This window comes from Neophocaena asiaeorientalis, unplaced genomic scaffold (genome assembly GCF_003031525.2).
Source record: "Neophocaena asiaeorientalis asiaeorientalis breed wild unplaced genomic scaffold, Neophocaena_asiaeorientalis_V1.1 scaffold205, whole genome shotgun sequence".
In the NCBI taxonomy this organism is placed as follows: Eukaryota; Metazoa; Chordata; class Mammalia; order Artiodactyla; family Phocoenidae; genus Neophocaena; species Neophocaena asiaeorientalis.
Window position 1 is genome coordinate 3962742 of NW_020174369.1, and position 20508 is coordinate 3983249.

Sequence of the window (20508 nt, forward strand, 5' to 3'; positions counted from 1 at the left end):
CCTGGAACTCCATGGAACAATTAACAAGTGGTAGGAATCTTAGCACTGAGCAAATGGCACACATTCAGAATCTTGGACCCTTGGAGCTCAGAGGGATCTTAGCATATATAGAGGTCCAGCCCTACCCTTCTTACAGTGCAGAAATACTTATGATAAATTCCTTGGCTGGGGTGGGTGGAGGGCGTGACTCAGCCCCTGCTGAACACCTGGGAACAGATGGATCCCTTCATTCTCTTCTGACTTACATGGTTCTCTGTGTCCTGATCTCATCTCCCTAACTAGGTTGGAGGCAAGGAGCGCCTCTTACAGTGACACAGCGCCCACACAGCACAAGACAATCAATAAATTCTTAACTGAAGGCCTGACTGACTGCAGGAATTCAAGGTCACCCGAAATATCAGGGTCACTGCATTGCACAACTCCAAAGAGCACCATTCAAATTGTATTCTGTGGTTGTGCGAGTAGCAGCCTTGTAAAGTTTGCAGAGTTTAGACTGGGCTCTCTTTTCCAGCTGAGAAAAACTTCTAAGAAATTCTTTGTTGAAACAAAATAATTCCCTCCCTTATCTTCTGATAGGAAGCAACTACATAAGTAAATTTTCTCAACTTCTTTAGGAATATACGTTAATCAGGGAGTGTGTATGGATGTGTGAATGTGTGTGCGTGTGTGTGTGTGCATGTGTGTGTAAGGTATGCTGGTAGAGCTGCTGTGTTAGGAAGCTCGTTTGGAACAGTTTGACCATTTCAACCTAGGCTCCAAGAGGCCAATGTATTTGTAGCTTTTGGAATTTCTCATGAATGGAATCTTTCTCTGATTTGAAAGATGCCGTAGAGCTCTTGGCTTTGTAAAGCACCCCAGAGCATGACCTATGGGAACCAAGGACATATACCTAAGTCACCAAATGAGTATAGGGACTCTTTGCAGCTGCATGGTTTCCATCTTCATGAAGCTGAGAAAAGGCAGAGGAGAGGGGAGGGGGCAGAGAGGTTCTCTTAAGAAAGCCCTCTGTTTGCTTTTGTGTTTTTCAAACTGACAGGTGTTTATTTTTTCTCCTGTCTACCCAGGAAACCAAGTGCTGCCCCCTGGAACTTGTCTTGGAAATGGGCTCACACCAGAGGCAGCAAAGGACCTTGGCCTTCCTGCTGGAATTGCAGTGGCAGCTTCACTAATTGATGCCCATGCAGGAGGACTAGGTAATCTCTTACTCCATGTCACTACCGACACTGTGTTCAAACTCTCCTCAGAATCAGACACTCCTTTTCTGTTTTTAAACCAAAGACTGAGAGCTGGTGATTCAAGATACAGTAAAGAAAAGCCTTTAACGGTTAGGCATGTGGGTAGAATTATAGAACTTTTCATCAATTTTAGGATTCATTTATAATTTTATTAATTTTTCCGTAAAATAATAGAAAAAATGATGTGAATAAATATCTGGGCAGTTCTTTCCTTTACCGAAAATTTGATAAAGATACATTAACTTCCAACTAGCGTGGATGATGATGGTGTACTTACTTGTATTTTTTTTTTTTTTTTTTTTTTTTTTTTGGAACACGAACCCGTGTCTACTGCATCGGCAGGCGGACTCTCAACCACGGAGCCACCAGGGAAGCCCCTGTACTGCTTTTTTCTACAGATACTCCGAAACCCTTACAATTCTAATTTTATTTTCATATTATATTTGGCTTATATGCTATGTCCAATTACTTGGGTATATTCCTGATTTCATCTTCTAAATAAGTCTCCAACCTGGCATTCTTGTATTCATTTATTCATTCATCAAAGACCCATTGAACACTTCGTATGTCCCAGGCATGGTGCTGGGGGACAGTGACGTTAATTTAAAAAAAATAATAAACAAAATCTCATCCCCAAATGGAAGACAGTGAGGCAAGGTTTACAGTAAAGTGTGATAACTCTATCCTCTTCTTTATCCTTATTGCAGTTTTTTGTCAGGGAGGGAGGCATTGTTCAGATTCTCAATATTTTTCACTTCAACTGTAGCCAAATCTTTTTTTCCTAGCCTTTCTTTCTAAGAGTGTTTCTTTTAAAATTATGGTTCGAACTTCATGAGATCAATTTAGTAGATCATGACCATTGGATTTTCAGAATAGAATGGACCGACCAGAGTAGAAAATCTCAGAGTATGTCTAGCACAGTAAGGGTAAGCACTTTTTTGTGGAACTTATGTTTCCACTTCCATTTTATGTGTCTGTGCATGTGTATACTGGGCCATGATGAACGTGAATTTCTTACTATGGGTTACAGTCCAAAAAACTTTGAAAGATTTTTTAGACCCTACTTCATATTACAGACAAGAGTTATCTATTTAAATGCTTTCATCGAGCTGCATTCCCAGAGCTCTGTCCATGCATATTCACCTCCATGTCTTTGCACGTGTGTTTCTCTGCCTAGGATGACTGGTCCTCCCCTTTGCCCACTTGCTAACTTCTACTCTAAGTTGAAGACCCATCTTAGATGCTTTCTCCTCTGTGTAGCTTTCCATGGAAGACACTTCCGTTTATGTTGAAACTCTCTAAGCTGTCCTCCTTTCAGCACTTTTACCTACCCCTATGGAAGAAATGATTGTGTTGTAATTGCTCTTTTATCTGCTTGTCTTTTCCACCAGACTGTAAGTTCCTTGAAGACAGGGGCATTGTATTACTCATCTTGTGTAACCTGTGCTGAGCTGTGTCTGGTTCTTATAGGTGCTTGATAACGTTATTAAATGAATAAAGTCACATTAAGGCAAGAATAAGATAAAATAGCCCTACCCTGTAGAGTGAAAGTTAATCTGTTTCCTTATACAGCAGATTATTAGGCAGTGGCTAGTTCTTCTGCATGGTCTCTGGATTTTCAGAGCAGGATAGCTCTCATCCATCTACAAACATGTCCGTCTTATTCATCTTTATGTGTTCAGGATCTAACACAGTGCCTGAGAAGTAGTAACCAGCCAGTAATGCATGTGGGTTGGAAAATACTGCTTATAGACAAGGGTGTTTCTTTCCCTTTTCAGTGTGGGCAGTGTCTGCTTTTGATTGGAATGTCATGATTTTGGTTTTTAAGAACAGGTACAAAGAGAATTTGTGGTCTAGACAGACATGGAGTATTCCTGTCTCCTAGTAATCCTGACCTCCCATAACCTGCCTGAGGCCCGGGAAGCTTCCTCCATCATGCTTTTACACTTATCCCTGGGCCAGCAGTCTTTGTCATCTACCCACACCCAGGCAACAGGCACTAGGCTTGGAACACCACATGCTGAAAGTAAGCAGGCTGCACCTTGGGAACTTTGAGGACTCTGGTTCCCTTGTCAGTTTCCCAGACCTCCCTAAGGAACAAACCCAAACACACCTTGTCACTTCTTCCCAGGACTCGCTGCACCCTCTAGGAGGGGAGACTGTGTCCTTACAGGTGCCTGGTACTTGAAGACACTCAGAGTTGTAAGTTGAACCGCACTGAAAGGAATCCAGGCCATGAAACGACCCCTCTCTTTTCCTAAATCAGAGATGGTCAGTAGCAGAAATTTTTACCCTTAGAAGCTTTGGCTGAGATTTTTTTTTTCCCTTTAAAACACAAATGCATGGGACTTTCCTGGTGGCACCGTGCTTAGGAGTCCACCTGCCGATGCAGGGGACACGAGTTCGATCCCTGGTCCGGGAAGATCCCACATGCATCAGAGCAGCTAAGCCCATGCGCCACAACTACAACTACTGAGCCTGCACTCTAGAGCCCGCGAGCCACAACTACTGAGCCCGCGTGCCACAACTACTGAAGCCCGCGCACCTAGAGCCTGTGCTCAGCAACAAGAGAAGCCACTGCAATGAGAAGCCCATGCACTGCAACAAAGAGTAGCCCCCGCTTGCCACAACTAGAGAAAGCCCGCACACAGCAACGAAGACCCAATGCAGCCAAAAATAAGTAAATAAATAAATAAATAAAAACAAAACACAAATGCACTTACGTTAGTGAGTTTCCCTTGTGTTTTCCAAAAGTAAGTTCTTTAAGTGGAAAGATAGCCTAGGACCTTGGCTTCTTAAAGGGCTGAGCCTAGGGGCCAGCAGTGGCTGGGGAGGGCCCAGGCAGGCGATTCTCAGCTGCTGTGGGACAGTAAATACCTACTTAGCAACTTTGACCAAGTTTTATCCTTCTTATACCTCCGTCTCTCCCCTTCACCTTACAGCCAGTTTAGGGTTAGGATGTCTGGGAAAAAGAGGAGGCCTGGGAGCAAATATTCCCTCTTGTTTCCCATGCCACCTATGCCCCTTTCAGAATGTAGAAGAGAAGAGAGGCCTGAAAATCTTAAACAGGTCATCCGCCCATCCAGCCGTGCAGTTACTAAAGATAGCTACTGAATGTGTGTAAACATGGTGGTTACTGGTCTAGGCACTGGAGATTATAGCAGTGAACCGAGCAGCCAAAGCCCCACACCTTTTGGAGAGAAAATTCTCATACTCTCCTGGCCTGCATGTTTGTAACTTAATAGTATTGGTTTGAGACAACGAACCCCTGAGACATATCATGATGCTGTAATAAGGGCTCTGAACATGGAATCTGAAGGTCTGGATTTAAATTCTTACTCTCTCTACCTGTGTACCTTAGGCCAAATATCATACCTCTTCACACTTCTGAATTTCCCCTTCTGCCATACAAGACAGTGATGCCCTCCTCACAGATGTGTTATGATATAAACAGGTAAAGCAGCTGATGTAGCATCTGGCACATAGTGGGCACGCAATAATGAGGTATCTTTCTTCAGTTTTTCTCACTGTGGAGTGACAATGCCTGGCACAAAGTAGGAGCTTTATAAATGGAAGTTCCCTGAGTTACTATCCAGGAGAACTGTCTTCCCTTTGCATAGGAAGTCGGAGAGGAACCCCAGGCTTCTGGACTTTATCTGCCGTCCATGGATCTGCCCTAAATTTCCTTCCCCGATACTCTTTTACAGAACACAGGATTCACTGCTTTAAGATTCTGTACAGATTATGGTCAGAAACAACCTCATGATCTGGTTAGATGAACTCCATGCTAAGAGATTGTCAAGTGTCAGGTTAAGAATCTGGCTTTGGAATTGGATGCCATCCAGGCCTCGCACAGACAAGCCACTGACAATCACAGCCCCTTCAAGTGCTGACCTGGTGTGACCTACCCTGGACGCCACATTCTGACTGTTACGAGGGGTCGGAATTCTGCTTTGGAGAAAGACTCCTGGACTCTCAGTCTCCAGGGAAGCCTGGAACGGGAGGATAAAGATCAAAGAAGCGAGTGGAACTCAACTCATGATTTTTCCAGTTCTGGAAAAAGAGGAGGAAGCACTTGGTGGAAATAAAAATCAAAGATAAGAGAACATTCTGTACTTAAGGTGCTGGTTAGTAAGTTCTCCAGCGGATAGCCAGAAGATGGGAGGAGCTGTGTTTGCCCTTTGTGGGGGTGGTTCTCTCTAGGGCTCCTGCCGCTGCTCTCTTCCTAGCTTGTAAAAATAGTGGTAACTTTGTTCCAGGTCTTTTCTTGGCTCCAGCAGCCCAGCTGTCCTGAACTGGCAGTAACAACCTGATTTCTGTCTCAGGCCCTCTCCCCTAGTTGTTCTTCTTTATCAGACCAGCTTCTGATTCTCCATCACATCCTGAAGCCGGGCTGTCTCCTCCAGGAGCCTTCCCTGACTCCCCCAAGCTGACTTAAACCCTCCTTCCTCTCGCTCCCATGATGCCTGGGACTTGCCTTGTTTACAGTACACGTCACCCAGGTTTATGTGCGCAACTTTGTCTCATTTACAAGTTTGTGAACTCTTCGAGAGTGAGCCCCGTGCCATTTCATTCTTATATCCCAGCAACCAGCACAGTGTTTTGCGTGTGACACGTGCATATTTAGTGAATGAGTGAATGAATGGCATCCCCTGCGTGAGGGATGGATATTCAACTGAGAAGTAGAATAACCTCTCGTTACAGAGGTGGCTGCCCTGTACATTAGGTGTACCTGGCTCAGTTCTCCATGAAGCGGAAGAGTTGTTCTGAGCGCTCCCTGATCTAGTCCTGGGTGTCTGGAAACTCGTGTCCTTTGTGCTCCCATCATGTTAGCAGGTGTTGGCCAAGAGCAAACGTTGTGCCTAGGTTTAGCATCACTCTGATACCAGATACTGGGTTCTTTGCCAGATGTTGATTTGGCTTAAATTGCTCATCTGAGTTTCAGAATCAAACCAAATTGAGGATTTTGAATTTCTCCCTCCCCTCCCTTCCCCTCCTCTCTCCTCTTCCTTCCTTCCTTTCTTATAGCAGAAAAATTGGTTTAGCCCGTCTTGCAAAAGGAGCTTCTGGTTAATGCCCTCTTAGAGCAACACATAGTTAATTCCAGTGAGCAATAAACCTTGCCAACTTTTCATCTCACCATTGTCAGTGCTCTAGAAGCAACACTGATTCTCAAAGCAACTTTATACATACTATTATTTTGTTCCATTCGTTAAATGAAATAATGAGGCTCACAAAGACTACCTAACTTACCCAAAGTCACACGATTAGTAAGCGGTAAATGCATGATTTAAACCCACACTGTCTGATTCCAGAGTTCACACTTCTAATCACTATGCCTTATGGAATGCATATTGGTTACAGTGTGCTCCAGTCTACTCTTGAATTTGACACTTAAAGTAGCATTTGAGCGAGTAACAAGTATTAAAAAAAGAAAGTCTTTCAATAAATATTTATTGATGACCCACTTTACTAGTTGATGAGAGTATAAGGTGAATATGAGAGAGAACTGGACTTGTGGGAACTTGTAGTCTAGTAGAGAAAACAAACATTAAGTAAACAATGCAATTATATGTTCCAAGTATATAAGGCTTTGGAAAAATATGGAATGGGCCCAGAATTGAGACTTGAAGAATTGTAGAAGGATTCCTAGAGGAAGTGATGTCTGTAATGTAACTGCAACATTTCCTGCCCTATTATTGCTTCCTGGTAAAATGGAATTCATTTACTTGTTGTAACTCTCCAACTTCAGTTAGGCTTTATTCCTAATAATAATAATAACAATATCACTAATAAGACAAGAATCACTACCCTTATTGGTACTACCTTCCGTGTGCCAAGTACTCTGCTGGACACTTCCTATACTTTATCTCTTGCTTCTCATGATGATCCTACAAGGCAGAGGTTACCTCCCATTCTGTACGTGAGGAAGCTCCATCACATAGCTAGTATCGTGGCAAGATTTGAACCTGAGTCTGACTTCAGAGCTCTTGTTCTTTTTCTTTGTACCAGTGGTTCTCAACCAGGCGGGATTTTAACTCCCCATCCTCAGGACATTTGGCGCTATCTGGAGACATTTCTGTGATTGTCATTTGGAAAGGGGAACTGGTATGGCATGTGGTGGGCAGAGGCTAGGAGCGCTGCTAAACGTCCTACAGTGCTCAGGGCAGCCCCACAGCAGAGAGTTATCCTGCCTTGAAGTGCTGGGAATGAGAAGCCCTACTCTAAATGGAAACCCTTCCAATGATAGTATTTCCCTTCATCAATTCAGTTTATTTCCGTAGAAGCCAAAACACAACCCCAAATAAGCGTCTTACTGATAAATTAGTACTTTGTCCAAATAGACTTTGTGAAATTAACTCTTCAGTGAAAATAGTTGTGAGATAAGCCAGTAGAGTGAAGACTTCAGACTAGGGAGTATAAGATGATTCCTGCCCCTTCCGTCTTACCCAGAGTCTAACACGAGACCACTTGTCCAGCTTTCAGCACATCATATACACTTGCCTCCTCCTTGCCTTTGGTCATGCTGTTCACTCCGTTTGGGCTGAGCCCTGCTCCCCACCTAGACAGTCCTACTCATGTGTCAGCAGTCAGGCTAAATGTTACTTATACAGTGGAGCTGTCTCCAAACTGAACCCTGCTCTTAGAAACCAGGATTCACTCCCTCCTCTGTGTTTCTGCCACACTTTCACCTACTTCATTTTTCCCCCCAAATCATGTTCACTCTGCCCATCTTTCAGCATGGGACCCACAGAGTCAGTCCCCCGTGAATCAGTGAGTTAATTAAGATAATAAAAGTGAGAGGATTTTGAAATATCCAAAACAAGGATTGCTAAATCCAGGTAGGGGAGCCTTTAAAATATATATAGATACCTACGGCCTACCTGCGAAGGATCCTGAGTCTGAGTGTCTGGGGTGGGGCCGGGAAACCGATTATAGGAAGGAAGTTGTCACCTGGTGCCCAGAGGAGATGGTTTGCGGGACAGGTTGGCACTGGGCACACAGGTCAGAAGCAGAAGCGATGTGCAACTCTCAGGTAGACAAATCAGACCAAACCACAACTGTGCTGAGAAGGAGCCAGGCCCAGACTCAGACCGGAAACTGGGGGCAGGAGGGACTGTGTCCAACAAGAAAGAGAAGCTTGGATCCAAAGAAGCAGACGGTCTGTAAGGAGGGGGATTAGAAGAGCAGATAAAGTCTTGCCGGGGAATCTGGAAGGAGAAAAGCGGTGTCAGTGCCCAAGCAGATAGGGCAAGGATGACTCCGGGAGTTCCTGGATGTGAATCAGAAAGGGGGAGGAGGAGTTGGTTGGTGTGATTTTAAGGTTATTGTGTTAGGCTGAGATTTGGTTTAATGAGAACCACTGTTGCCTGAGACCAGAGCAGTTGCATGAGCCTTGGTGAGGGGCAGAGGGGATGGGGGGAAGGACGGCTTTGGGTTTCCTGTCCCCAGACCCCAGGGCTTTCCTGGAACACTGTGCTTCTCTGGACTGTGAGGGATGAGCCTTAGCTGGGAGACCGGTCTTTTCTGTGGTCAGAAATCAGGGATAAGTGCAGCCCTGCGGGGCTACAGCCCCCTCCTGCTGTCCTACCCCTCTCTAAATCTGTGCCACACAACCCAGGATATGCCGCTATGAGCCTACCCTGAAATGGTTAACTTCTTTATTTTATATACAGGCTCGTGTTTGGATAATGAGTGATCGTAGGCTTAAGAACTAAAAGGTTGCTTAAAGACTTTCTGTATCAAATTCTTCAATATGCAGATGAGAAAACTGAAGCCCAGAAAAACAGTGAGTCATCCAAGGTTACCCCAGCAAATTACCGTCAGAGTTGAATTTAGAAACTGAGCCTCCTAATTTATTGGTCAGGGGCCCTGCCCCTGTTATGCCACACCATCTCCAAATTAGGAAAAGGGAATGGTTTTGGGTATCTGGAACTCTATCCATCGTGGAAAATAAGAACAGGCAAGAAGTAGGTGTATTCACACCTGTGCTTATGTATATGTGCAGCTGTATATGCATTGCATGTATATACACGTGTATGTGTGTATACATCCCTGTATGTGTGTGTATGTTATTCCATTCTACCCATTATATCCCATTTAATGGCTGCAGTCAGGATCCTGTCTGGCTATCAGATAGGTAAACTAGTTGTTCTAAGCCACTCATGAGTAAGTCTCTTCCATTTTGTGGTCACAGTCTGCATTAAGGGTCTCCCTCAAAAGCTGGTAATAATAAAAATGCCTGGCATTTCAAGTTCCTTCTGAAAAGTTCAAAACAATTGTTTTTGTTTCAGTCTGTGCCCAGCTTTGCGCTGGGCGCTTAAATAGTAGTGTCATCAGCTCACAAACACACTGTGGGCTGCCATTGTTTTCTGCATTTAATATACAAGGATATCAAGGTTTAATAACTTGTTTCATTGTGACATTTCAGTAAATGATAAAGTTGGATCCTAGGTCCAAGTTTTTTTTTACTCCAGAGCCTATGAGCTTTTTCCTGCTTGCCCTTCTAGTATATTTATGTACGTCTAGATATGTCTATGCATTTACTTACCTTAGCCTATAATTACACAAACTTATGTCTGTATCTAAAGTGGAAGATAGAGCTTCTATTAAACATTCTTCCAGGTAGGTATGTTTCTAGATCCAATTTTTTTTTTTTTTTTTTTTTTTTTTTGGGGAACTGTGCCACCAGGGAAGCCCTCTAGATCCATTTTATGGATGAGAGAGTTGAGGCCCAGATTGGGGAAGGGACTTAATAAAATATACTTCAAACAGCACACATGTTTGGGGCTCTCCCAGTCATGGGGAATAAGACCAGGCTCATTAGACCAGGCTGGCTATTTTTTGACTGTGGTGGAAAGATCAGTAATACTAAAGTTGATAATAATTTTGTTGATTATTTTTGTTGGTTAATGTTGAAATGAATGTTGATATTAAACTTATCTGTGTAGTGACTTGCCACTTTCCAACCATCATCCTGGTATTTTTGCTTCCATTAATGGTTGAGCAAATGGACACTCCAGTAGGTGAAGGGATTTGCTTAAGGATACAGGATGAGGAAGGATTGGATCCAAGACTGTAATGCTGATCTGTCTCTCCCCGTCATTTCACATTTACTTTGGTGAAGACATTTCATCAAACAGTGGAGCAAGTGCTTCCTTCTAAACAGAGCAGAGTGTGTTGACTCAGTGTGAGTTCCTGTGCCCAGAGGCCCTGATTTCAAGCAAATCTCTGACCAAACTCATCAGCTTCAGAACCTTATCTGGTATCCAGAGGGAATTTGTAACCAGAAGGTTCTACGTATTCACTCATGTATTAATATGTGACTGAAAAGATGAGCTGCTGTTTTCCTTTGCTGAGCTTGGGAACAAAAACAAAAACACACAGAATAACCCAGCCCCAGGTTCTGATACTGCCAACCACCTGTTAGGAGGACTTCCCACCCCAAGTTCAAAAGGTAGAAGACTGCTGGAAGAGTGTTTGTTTGGGGACCCAAAGTCTAAGATTGCACTTGCGTCACTGGCTGTGAGAGTAGGCTTACCCCAAAGGTCCACTGTTTTTCATGGCACAGAAACTCAGCACATGGTGCTTCACATCCATGTAATAACCCTGAGCACTAATGTTTACTCTGGGGCTTGCACATCCGCAGCTGTTGGTGGGAAAATGCACATCTCCAGTCATCGCCCCTCCGCGGCAGCCTCACATCTGAACTGCTGTCTGCTTCCTTATCATCTCCCCACGGGCCTGGGTAATTTCCTTGTTTTCAATTTTCTCTTAACTAAGCATTCATATGAGTCATTATAAAGGGTGAAGAGAAAAAAAGATTGTTTTTTCCCTACACTGGGGATCTTGAGGATTGCCTCCTGGCATCCTGCAGCCAGTATAGGTGTCTAGAGAAACTAAGAAAGAAAAATCATGCTGTGAGCTATGATGTAGGAATGTGACTTCTAACGACAGTGAAAATGAAAAATCTTGAGGAAACACAACAGTAATTAAGAACACATAACTGATTCAAATCCTGATTCCACTTCCTGTCTGTGTGACCTTGGGAAGTCACTTGACACTTCTTGCCTCAGTTTTTTCCATCTGTGAAACGGGAATAATAATCGCACCCACCTCGTAGAGTTGTTTGAAGAATAAATAAGCTAATATCTGTAAAGCACTTAGAACAGTGTCTGGTAGTGCTGTGTATACTTAGGTATGACTAACGGGATCTCAGCAGATTTACATTATGAATGATAGCAGTGAGCAAGAGAAATTCAAAGATTCACTCCTTTAGTTACCAAATATGTGATAGCTTCCTTTTATGTGCCAGGCATTGTTGTACGGGTGTTGGATATAGTAGTAAATAGAGACAAGTTCCTACTCTGTAGAGCTTCTATCTTGCTGCGGGTGTTCGTAACCTTACATATAAACATATATGTGTATATTTTTATATGAGCCGTATGCATGCATGCATATGTATGCACACGCATGCACATGTATGGGTGTGTTTGTGCCTGTGCTTATGTGTGTCCACGTGTGTGCATTTGTTATACACTTCTGTATGACCATCCATGTATACATGTGTGTGTCTGTGTATATGTGTGCACAAATGTGCCTGTATCTGCATGCTCATAAATGTGTATGCATGTCTGAATGCTTGTGTGTATGCGTATATGTGTGTGTGCCAGTATACACACACACACACACACACATATACATACACACTTGGGTATATGTGTTTATGCATGTGTGGGTATATGTGTGTATATATGTATGTGTATAGGCATGCATGTGTGTTTATCAGGTACTGCTAAGTGTTATGAAGGACAGGTCTGTGTAAAGCAATGGAGAGTGCCAGGAGTTGCTGCCAGTACAGAGAGTTCTGGAAAGTTTAATCCAGAGTGGTTTAATCCAGACATTTGAGGAAACAGACCTCAGTGAAGTGAGGGAACATTTTATGGTTTAAGAAGCAAGGTAGCAATTAATTCAATCAGCAGATATGTGTTAGGCCCATACTTGTATGGGCCTCAGATGCCATACAGGGCACTGGGCTACCAGAGATGACCCAATCCTCTCTCTAGAGGAGCTTAGCAGCTGGTGGAGAAGGCAGACTTGTCTTCAGAAAAATCTCATTGTAACCTGCATGCTGCTTTTCCCAGATGAGAAGGAAGTGTCACAAGACGGCAGGGAATGGATCAACTAGCTCTGCCAGGACAAGTGAGAGAATCATCACCTAGGAGGTGGAAATGGGATAAGCATTTCAAGAGGCAGGAACAGAATGTGAAAAACTTCGGAGTGTGGAACAGCCTGACTTCATCAAGGAGCATTTCAGTATGGGAAGCTTGCTGTTCATGTGTGAGGGGAACAGTGAGAGATGGCCGGGAAATCAGAGCCGGTACTGTGGTGTGGGCTCTGAGCTCCCAGCTTTGCCACTGGTTATTAACAAGTTACTTAACTGCTCAGTGCCTCAGAGTTCTGCTCTATAAATGGTAATGACAGTAGCACCTCGTCCGGTGGTTGCATTTTATAGACGCCTTCTCCTGACATATGGTGAGCCCTTAAGTGTTAGCTCTTCCAGGTCAGAAGCTCAAATGTAAAAAGCCTAGAATTCCAAGTCAAGGAGGTTGGATGCTAAAATTAAGTTGGATCAACCCTCTCTATTCAAATAGCTTCCTCAGCACTGATTGTCATGTGAAAACTATGTCAAGTGTTCTACATGAAGCATTTGCCTTTGGGAGTGCAGCTCTGATTTGTAATACCAATGGGTGATAGTGCAAAGGAACAGTTAGAGCAGTAAAAAAAAAAAAAAAAAATGCCAGCTCATTTTAAGCTTAGAACAAAACTGTTCACTTCAATGGAATGAAGCAGATGTTTATTTTCCCAGGCCCTGGGAATTCAGAAATAACCCACTTGCTGCCAGGGCTTTGCCCTCTACCTTTGCAACGTCACTTACTCAACCTGCAGAAGCATAGCTGGAAGGGAAAGTGCATTTCCCCACCTCTCACTTCTGTATCTCAGCATCCTTGTTATTCATCCATCAGGCCTGAGGGTGAGCACTGCTACTTTTCACTGTCTCCTACCCACTCTGATCTTGGCCACTGTCTTTGTGAGAGGAGATTTTTCTCTGGTCCTGTCATCTCTCTTCAAATCCAAACAGAGAATGTACAAAGTCTGCCCATGCTCACTGTAGTCTGAGCTGCTGAATATTCTTCCAGAGCCCTTTAGGATTTCTGTGCCCATACTTCTTTTTTCTTTTTCTTTTTTTTTAAACATCTTTATTGGAGTATAATTGCTTTACAATGGTGTGTTAGTTTCTGCTTTATAACAAAGTGAATCAGTTATACATATGTTCCCATATCTCTTCCCTCTCATGTCTCCCTCCCTCCTACCCTCCCTCCCCCACCCCTCTAGGTGGTCACAAACCACCTAGCTGATCTCCCTGTGCTATACGGCTGCTTCCCGCTAGCTATCTGTTTCACATTTGGTAGTGTATATATGTCCATGCCACTCTCTCACTTTGTCACAGCTCACCCTTCCCCCTGCTCATATCCTCAAGTCTGTTCTCTAGTAGGTCTGTGTTGTGTCTTTATTTCCGTCTTGCCCCTAGTTTCTTCATGACATTTTTTTTCTTAGATTCCATATATATGTGTTAGCATACGGTATTTGTCTTTCTCTTTCTGACTTACTTCACTCTGTATGACAGACTCTAGGTCCATCCACCTCACTACAAATAACTCAATTCTGTTTCTTTTTATGGATGAGTAGTATTCCATTGTATATATGTACCACATCTTCTTTATCCATTCATCCGATGATGGACACTTAGGTTGTTTCCATCTCCTGGCTATTGTAAATAGAGTTGCAATGAACATTTTGGTACATGACTCTTTTTGAATGATGGTTTTCTCAGGGTATATGCCCAGTAGTGGGATTGCTGGGTCATATGGTAGTTCTATTTTTAGTTTTTTAAGGAACCTCCATACTGTTCTCCATAGTGGCTGTATCAATTTACATTCCCACCAACAGTGCAAAAGGGTTCCCTTTTCTCCACACCCTCTCCAACATTTATTGTTTGTAGATATTTTGATGATGGCCATTCTGACCGGTGTAAGATGATATCTCATTGTAGTTTTGATTTGCATTTCTCTAATGATTAATGATATTGAGCATTCTTTCATGTGTTTGTTGGCATTCTGTATATCTTCTTTGGAGAAATGTCTATTTCGGTCTTCTGCCCATTTTTGGCTTGGGTTGTTTGTTTTTTTGTTATTGAGTTGCATGGGCTGCTTATAAATTTTGGAGATTAATCCTTTGTCAGTTTCTTCATTTGCAAATATTTTTTCCCATTCTTAGGGTTGTCTTTTGGTCTTGTTTATGGTTTCCTTTGCTGTGCAAAAGCTTTGAAGTTTCATTAGGTCCCATTTGTTTATTTTTGTTTTTATTTCCGTTTCTCTAGGAGGTGGGTCAAAAAGGATCTTGCTGTGATTTATGTCATAGAGTGTTCTGCCTATGTTTTCCTCTAAGAGTTTGATAGTGTCTGGCCTTACATTTAGGTCTTTAATCCATTTTGAGTTTATTTTTGTGTATGGTGTTAGGGAGTGTTCTAATTTGATTCTTTTACATGTAGCTGTCCAGTTTTCCAAGCACCACTTATTGAAGAGGCTGTCTTTTCTCCACTGTATATTCTTGCCTCCTTTGTCAATGTTAAGGTGACCATATGTGCGTGGGTTTATCTCTGTGTGCCCATACTTCTGAATGTTCCATCTTCATTTTGTTGGTGGCAATGACAAATTTTCCCACATAACTTCTTTCTGTTCCCATTTTGGTTAGAAATTACTATTTACTGAACACTGAGAATGGAAAATTCATAGAGGGGCAACGTGAGAAAATGCGTTATTTACACTATTTCCAATTACCCGTAGTAAATCGAAATCATAATACAGATAATCCAAAAAAATGAGTATTTTAATTTGAACATAGTTAGGTTTTTGCTTCGCTTATTTGTACATCTGATTTCTGTCCTTATTTACGTATTATAGTGGTTTTCAAATTTGAGTATGCATAGTCAACTAGGGAATTAGTTAAAATGCAGATTATTGGGTCCCTGCACCCACCACTATGACAGATTCACACCAGTAGGTTTGACGGGGGCCTGAACATCTGCCTTGTCTCCAGTGCCCACATGATTCTAATGGACTTCACCACTAATGCCTTAACAGATGTGGGAGGGCTGGTCTAAACTCAAGTTGGTTACAGTCAAAAGTCATCCATGTGTAATCCAGAAAGAACAAAACTGAGTCCAGGCTAATTGAAAGACTGCATTTTAAAATTTTTTATTTCAAAAGCAGAGCAATAAAGAGCTCTTCCAATCTGGTACACTTACCATGAGCTGGGTGCCACCTAAGCGTTTACCTAGACAGCACTTGATATGGGCAACAACTATGGCTGCGTACATTCTCCCCACCCCCATGTAAGGGCCACAGTGAGACTTACCTTTGTTCAGGCATGTGGGTGGGATGGGAGGAGAATCTAGAAGGTCTGTCTGACTCTAGGTCTCCTGCTCTTATCCTCAGATAGCTTCAGCCAAGCCTCTGTTAACTGATTTAGCCATGGACAATTTTTTTTAAATGTTCAATAAACAGAAAACATGGAGCATCTTTGGATCAAATGCTCAGGTCCAGGGAAAGCTGTTTGTTTTAAAGAGATTGTGTTAGGCTGTTAAGCTGTATTGTTACAGTTTCCTGGGCTGAATTTAGCCTAGAGAGTTAAAAGTATGCCAGCCTTGTGATTCACCACTGTGAAAACTGAGGGTGGGTGTGGACTCCGCCACCAGTATCAGTAACATGAGTGAAGACTCTATACACCTTTTATATTCAGGCCTCTCACCACTGAAAGTTGTAAAGAAAAACCCACATAGCTCAGTTCTGCGAAATGCATTAAATATTCTGGAATAATTTGGCTCTTATTCACAAAATGTCTGCTTTACTGTGGTGTAACCTTATTGCCCAGCCTAATGCGTGTGGGCTAATAATTCTTTCCCCATGTGCATATCTCTAAGTGTAACACATAGACAATAACATTTAGACATTTAAGTAGATGATTATATTACTGTCTCCCCCACTTAGACTGTGAGCTTCCTGTGGGCACTGTATCTGGTCATATTCATCTCTGTAACTTCAGACCCCAGCACTTAACCCAGGAAGCATATGCATCAGTTAATGTTTTTGTCTATAAACAACATGCTGTAGCAAAGTCAGTGATGTAAAGAAATAGAGATATAACATGAGGACTAAGTTCTATAGGAATTTGAAAAAGGGAGAAGTCTCCTTCAGTAGAAACATTAAGGCAAGGGAAGAACAAAGATACTAATATTCCTTGAGTGACTTCAGCATGGCTGGAATGTGCTGGGTAGGCTCCTGGTATGATCTTCACATCAACCCCAGCCGCTTGTTCAAGGTCACACAACTAGTAATGAGAACCCCGGAACGTCAGCCGCCATGGTCCTTTGGGGAAGTGGGAGGGGTAACCTGTGAACTGTACCCAAAGTAATGGGTATCTTCTCCACTGGAAGCAATGAAATGTAGAAGAGTCTGGATGGAGAGAATAGCAATAGCATATGTGAAGGCACTGAAATGTGTTGAGAAATGGTAAGCGTTTCAATTTGGCCAAAGTCTGTGGTATCTATGAGAGATTCCTGGAAGATGAGGCTGTCAAGGTCAAATAGGTGGGGAGAGAATGGCAGTACCTGAGCACCATGTTGCAAAGTCTTTGCCGCCCCGCTCTTTTCCCCAGGCATTGTCAAGCCACTGAAGGTGGTTTTAAGCAAGAGACTTATTCCACGCAGGACTTATGTATTTCTATTCACAATAGTTTGGGAAGAGGAAGGTGTGAAGGAGAAGGGGTAGCCTGAAATAGGGTTGTGGCAGAGGGCCTTGAAAGGAAGACAGGGAATTTGACATCTTCTTCTTCCTTCTCCCCCTCCCCTTCCCCCTCCTTCTTCTTCTTTCTAAATCCATTGATTAGGCAAGAGTTGTTTAAAATTTTGGATGCTCTTTATATTTCTCCTATTACTAAATTAAATGTATGAAAGTATCTTTTTAAGTTTGAAATAAAATTTCTCTCATATTTGGCAGTAAATAGTAAATAACTTTTTAACCTTAAAGTCGCAGAATAGTTAATCCAGTTTCTAAGCTGGGCTTTCATGAAAACCTGTTGTCTTTCATGGAGATATCCACTTGACTTGAGGGGCCATAATCAAAAGAGAAGCCCAAAGAATTGGGCTTGATACTTCTACTGCTTTACACGCTGGACATTTGCTGATTTGAAATCTGCAGCTGAGACCCTGGTAAGGGTAAGTGAAACACCAATTTGGTAATCTCTCCAGGCTGGAAAGACAACTTGAGTTCAGGGATCATTAAGGATGAAGAGTACTGATAAACACTCTAGGCTTTTAGTTGGGACCGTAAGAGTAAACTGAAAAAGACAGACTTAACAAAGGCTGAAGCCTGGCTTTGAATGAACTCAGCACTTGATTAAATTCTGTTAATCTGTCCCTACTTCAGCTAACTGCAAGAAGGAAAATTATATTTTTTCTGGAGGAAGATAACATAATCAGAGGTTCAACTTATAAATAAAATTTTTCATATACAATTTCTCTGTTGAACAATCTAGTTATACAAAGTATAAGAATTTTCATAAAGCAAGGGAAAAACCAAACCCACAGAAGATCCAGATGTTGGAAATATTATACATGGATATTAAAGTATCTTTGAGTAATTTGTTCAAAAAATTATAGGAGAAGATGGAGAATTCAGAGAACTGGGAGGTATAAAAAGAACCAAATAGAAATTGTAGAACTGAAAATTCAATAATTGAAATTAAGAACTGAAAAGATGGTATACAGTTAACAGCAGACTCAATATAGCCGAAAGGAGAATTAGTGAACTGGACAATAGGTGGGAAAAATATCCATGCACACTAAGAAATATCTGTGGAAAAATATCCATGTATATCCATGCTACAACACAGTATACAAAGGATAGAAAATACACAGAGGAGTATGAGAGATGGGCATGGTAAAGGGGTCTAGCAGAGATATAATTGGAATCTTAGAATGAGAGGAGATATATAATAAAGCAGAAGCTGTATTTGAAAAGATAATTTCCAAAAGTTTTCCAAAACTGGTAAAAGAGCTCAAGTGAATTATTTTAACGTTGGAAAAAAACTGTGAATGCAATTTCATATTGAAACAGAGGAAAATGATATGATAATTTTAATAGTTGTTTAAAAAAAGACCTTTCATAAAATAATTTAAGACAGAGTCATGACTTTAAAAATATCTTGGTGGGCTTCCCTGGTGGGCGCAGTGGTTAAGAATCCGCCTGCTGGGCTTCCCTGGTGGCGCAGTGGTTGAGAGTCTGCCTGCCAATGCAGGGGACACAGGTTCGTGCCCCGGTCCGGGAAGATCCCACATGCCGCAGAGGTTAGGCCCATGAGCCATGGCTGCTGAGCCTGCACATCCGGAGCCTATGCTCCTCAACGGGAGAGGCCACAACAATGAGAGGCCCGCGTACCACCAAAAAAAAAAAGAATCCGCCTGCCAATGCAGAGGACACAGGTTCAAGCCCTGGTCTGGGAAGATCCCACATGCCGTGGAGCAACTAAGTACATGCACCACAACTACTGAGCCTTCACTCTAGAGCCCACGAGCTACACTACTGAGCACGTGTACCACAACTACTGAAGCCCGTGCGCCTAGAGCCCGTGCTCCACAACAAGAGAAGCCACTGCAATGAGAAGCCTGTGCACCGCAACAGAGTAGCCCCCTCTTACCACAACTAGAGAAGCCCGCACTCAGCAGCAGAGACCCAGCGCAGCCATAAATAAATAAATAAATAAATTTATTAAAAAGAAGAATCTTGGCAAACGAAGAATAGAAAGGAACTTTCTTATTCTGATTAAGGATATATAGAAAACAAAACAAAAAACCTAATTCAAACATTAGACTTAATGGTGAAATAACACTTTCCCATTCTCACCACTTCTATTCCACATTTTATTGTAGGTCCTAGCCAGTGCCGTAAGTCAAGAAAAATATAAAGATTAGAAGAAACAAATAAAACTAACATCATAGGTGACACAGTAACACACATATAGAAATTTAAACATTTTATAGATAAAATATTAAAATTTATAGATAATTTAGCAGGGGTGCTATTCAAAAAGTCAAGACAAAAATAAGTTTCTTTTTTGTAAAGAAGAAACATTTAAAACATTAAAATTTTAAGTAGCATAATTAACAATAATATAAGAAATCTAATACCTAGGAGTAAATTTAATTGCACATGTGAGAGACATCTATGCAGAAAGCTATAAAATATTATTGAGAGAAAATGAAGAAGACACAAATAAATGGAGGGATATATGATGTTCATTGATTGGAAGACTCAGTATTACATAAATGTGACAGTTCTCCCTAGTTTGTAGTATAGATTCAATGAGTCCAGTTTGAAATTCTAGCAGATTTCTGTGTGAGGGGATAGAACTTGATGATCAGATTCTCAAACTTCTATGGAAAGAGCCAATCATAAACAAGACAACCTTGGAGAAGAGCAAAGTTGGGAGGACTTAATACTAACAGATATAAAAAAAAACGTGTTATAAAGTAATTAAGGCTGGTATTAGGACAAGGGTAGACAAACTAGAGGAAAAGAGATTAAGGAATCTAGAAACAGATTCACAGTCAATTTATGACAAAGGTAGTACTGCAGAGCTGTGAGGTATGTTAACTGGATATCAATATGGGAAGGATTGAATGTTGCCCCTTGCCTTATACCATACAATAGAGTTTATATACAATTTATAGATAATGGAATATTATTTAGTCATTAAAAAGAATGACATCTTGCCATTTGTGACACATGGATGGACCTCAAGAACATTGTGTTAAGTGAAATAAGTGAGACAGCAAAGGGCAAATACTGGATGACTGTATGAGCTCTCTTACATGTGGAATCTAAAAACAAGCAAACAAAGAAATCCCAAGCTCATAAGTACAGGGGACAGGTTGTGGTTGCTGGAGAAATGGCAGAGGGGTTCAGAAGGTACAAATGAAAACTGAGAAATGAGGGGTGGACACCAAACCTTCCCAGCTGTGTCCTGATACTTGACAATGGTTCAGTACTTCAGTGAACTGTGAAAATGACTTTGAACCCTTGAATCGTTTGTATTTTTTACATGTTCCTCCCTCTGCCAGGGTAAGAGCAAAAGCAAAAATTTACTCCTTTTC

The 20508-nt window shown here is 41.9% G+C and overlaps 1 protein-coding gene across 10 annotated transcripts in view; it reads left to right on the forward strand.

Moving 5' to 3' along the window:
- FGGY (FGGY carbohydrate kinase domain containing) overlaps window positions 1–20508 on the forward strand; it is a 424150-nt gene that overhangs the window by 205357 nt on the left and 198285 nt on the right. For all 10 annotated transcript variants that reach the window (XR_003004668.1, XR_003004667.1, XR_003004665.1 and 7 more), the window contains one exon: window positions 1065–1193. Coding sequence is in view for 5 of the 10 variants with exons in the window: in XM_024756234.1 (XP_024612002.1) it covers window positions 1065–1193 (129 nt within the window). In the remaining 5 variants the exon portion in view is untranslated. The remainder of the gene's footprint in view (window positions 1–1064; window positions 1194–20508) is intronic.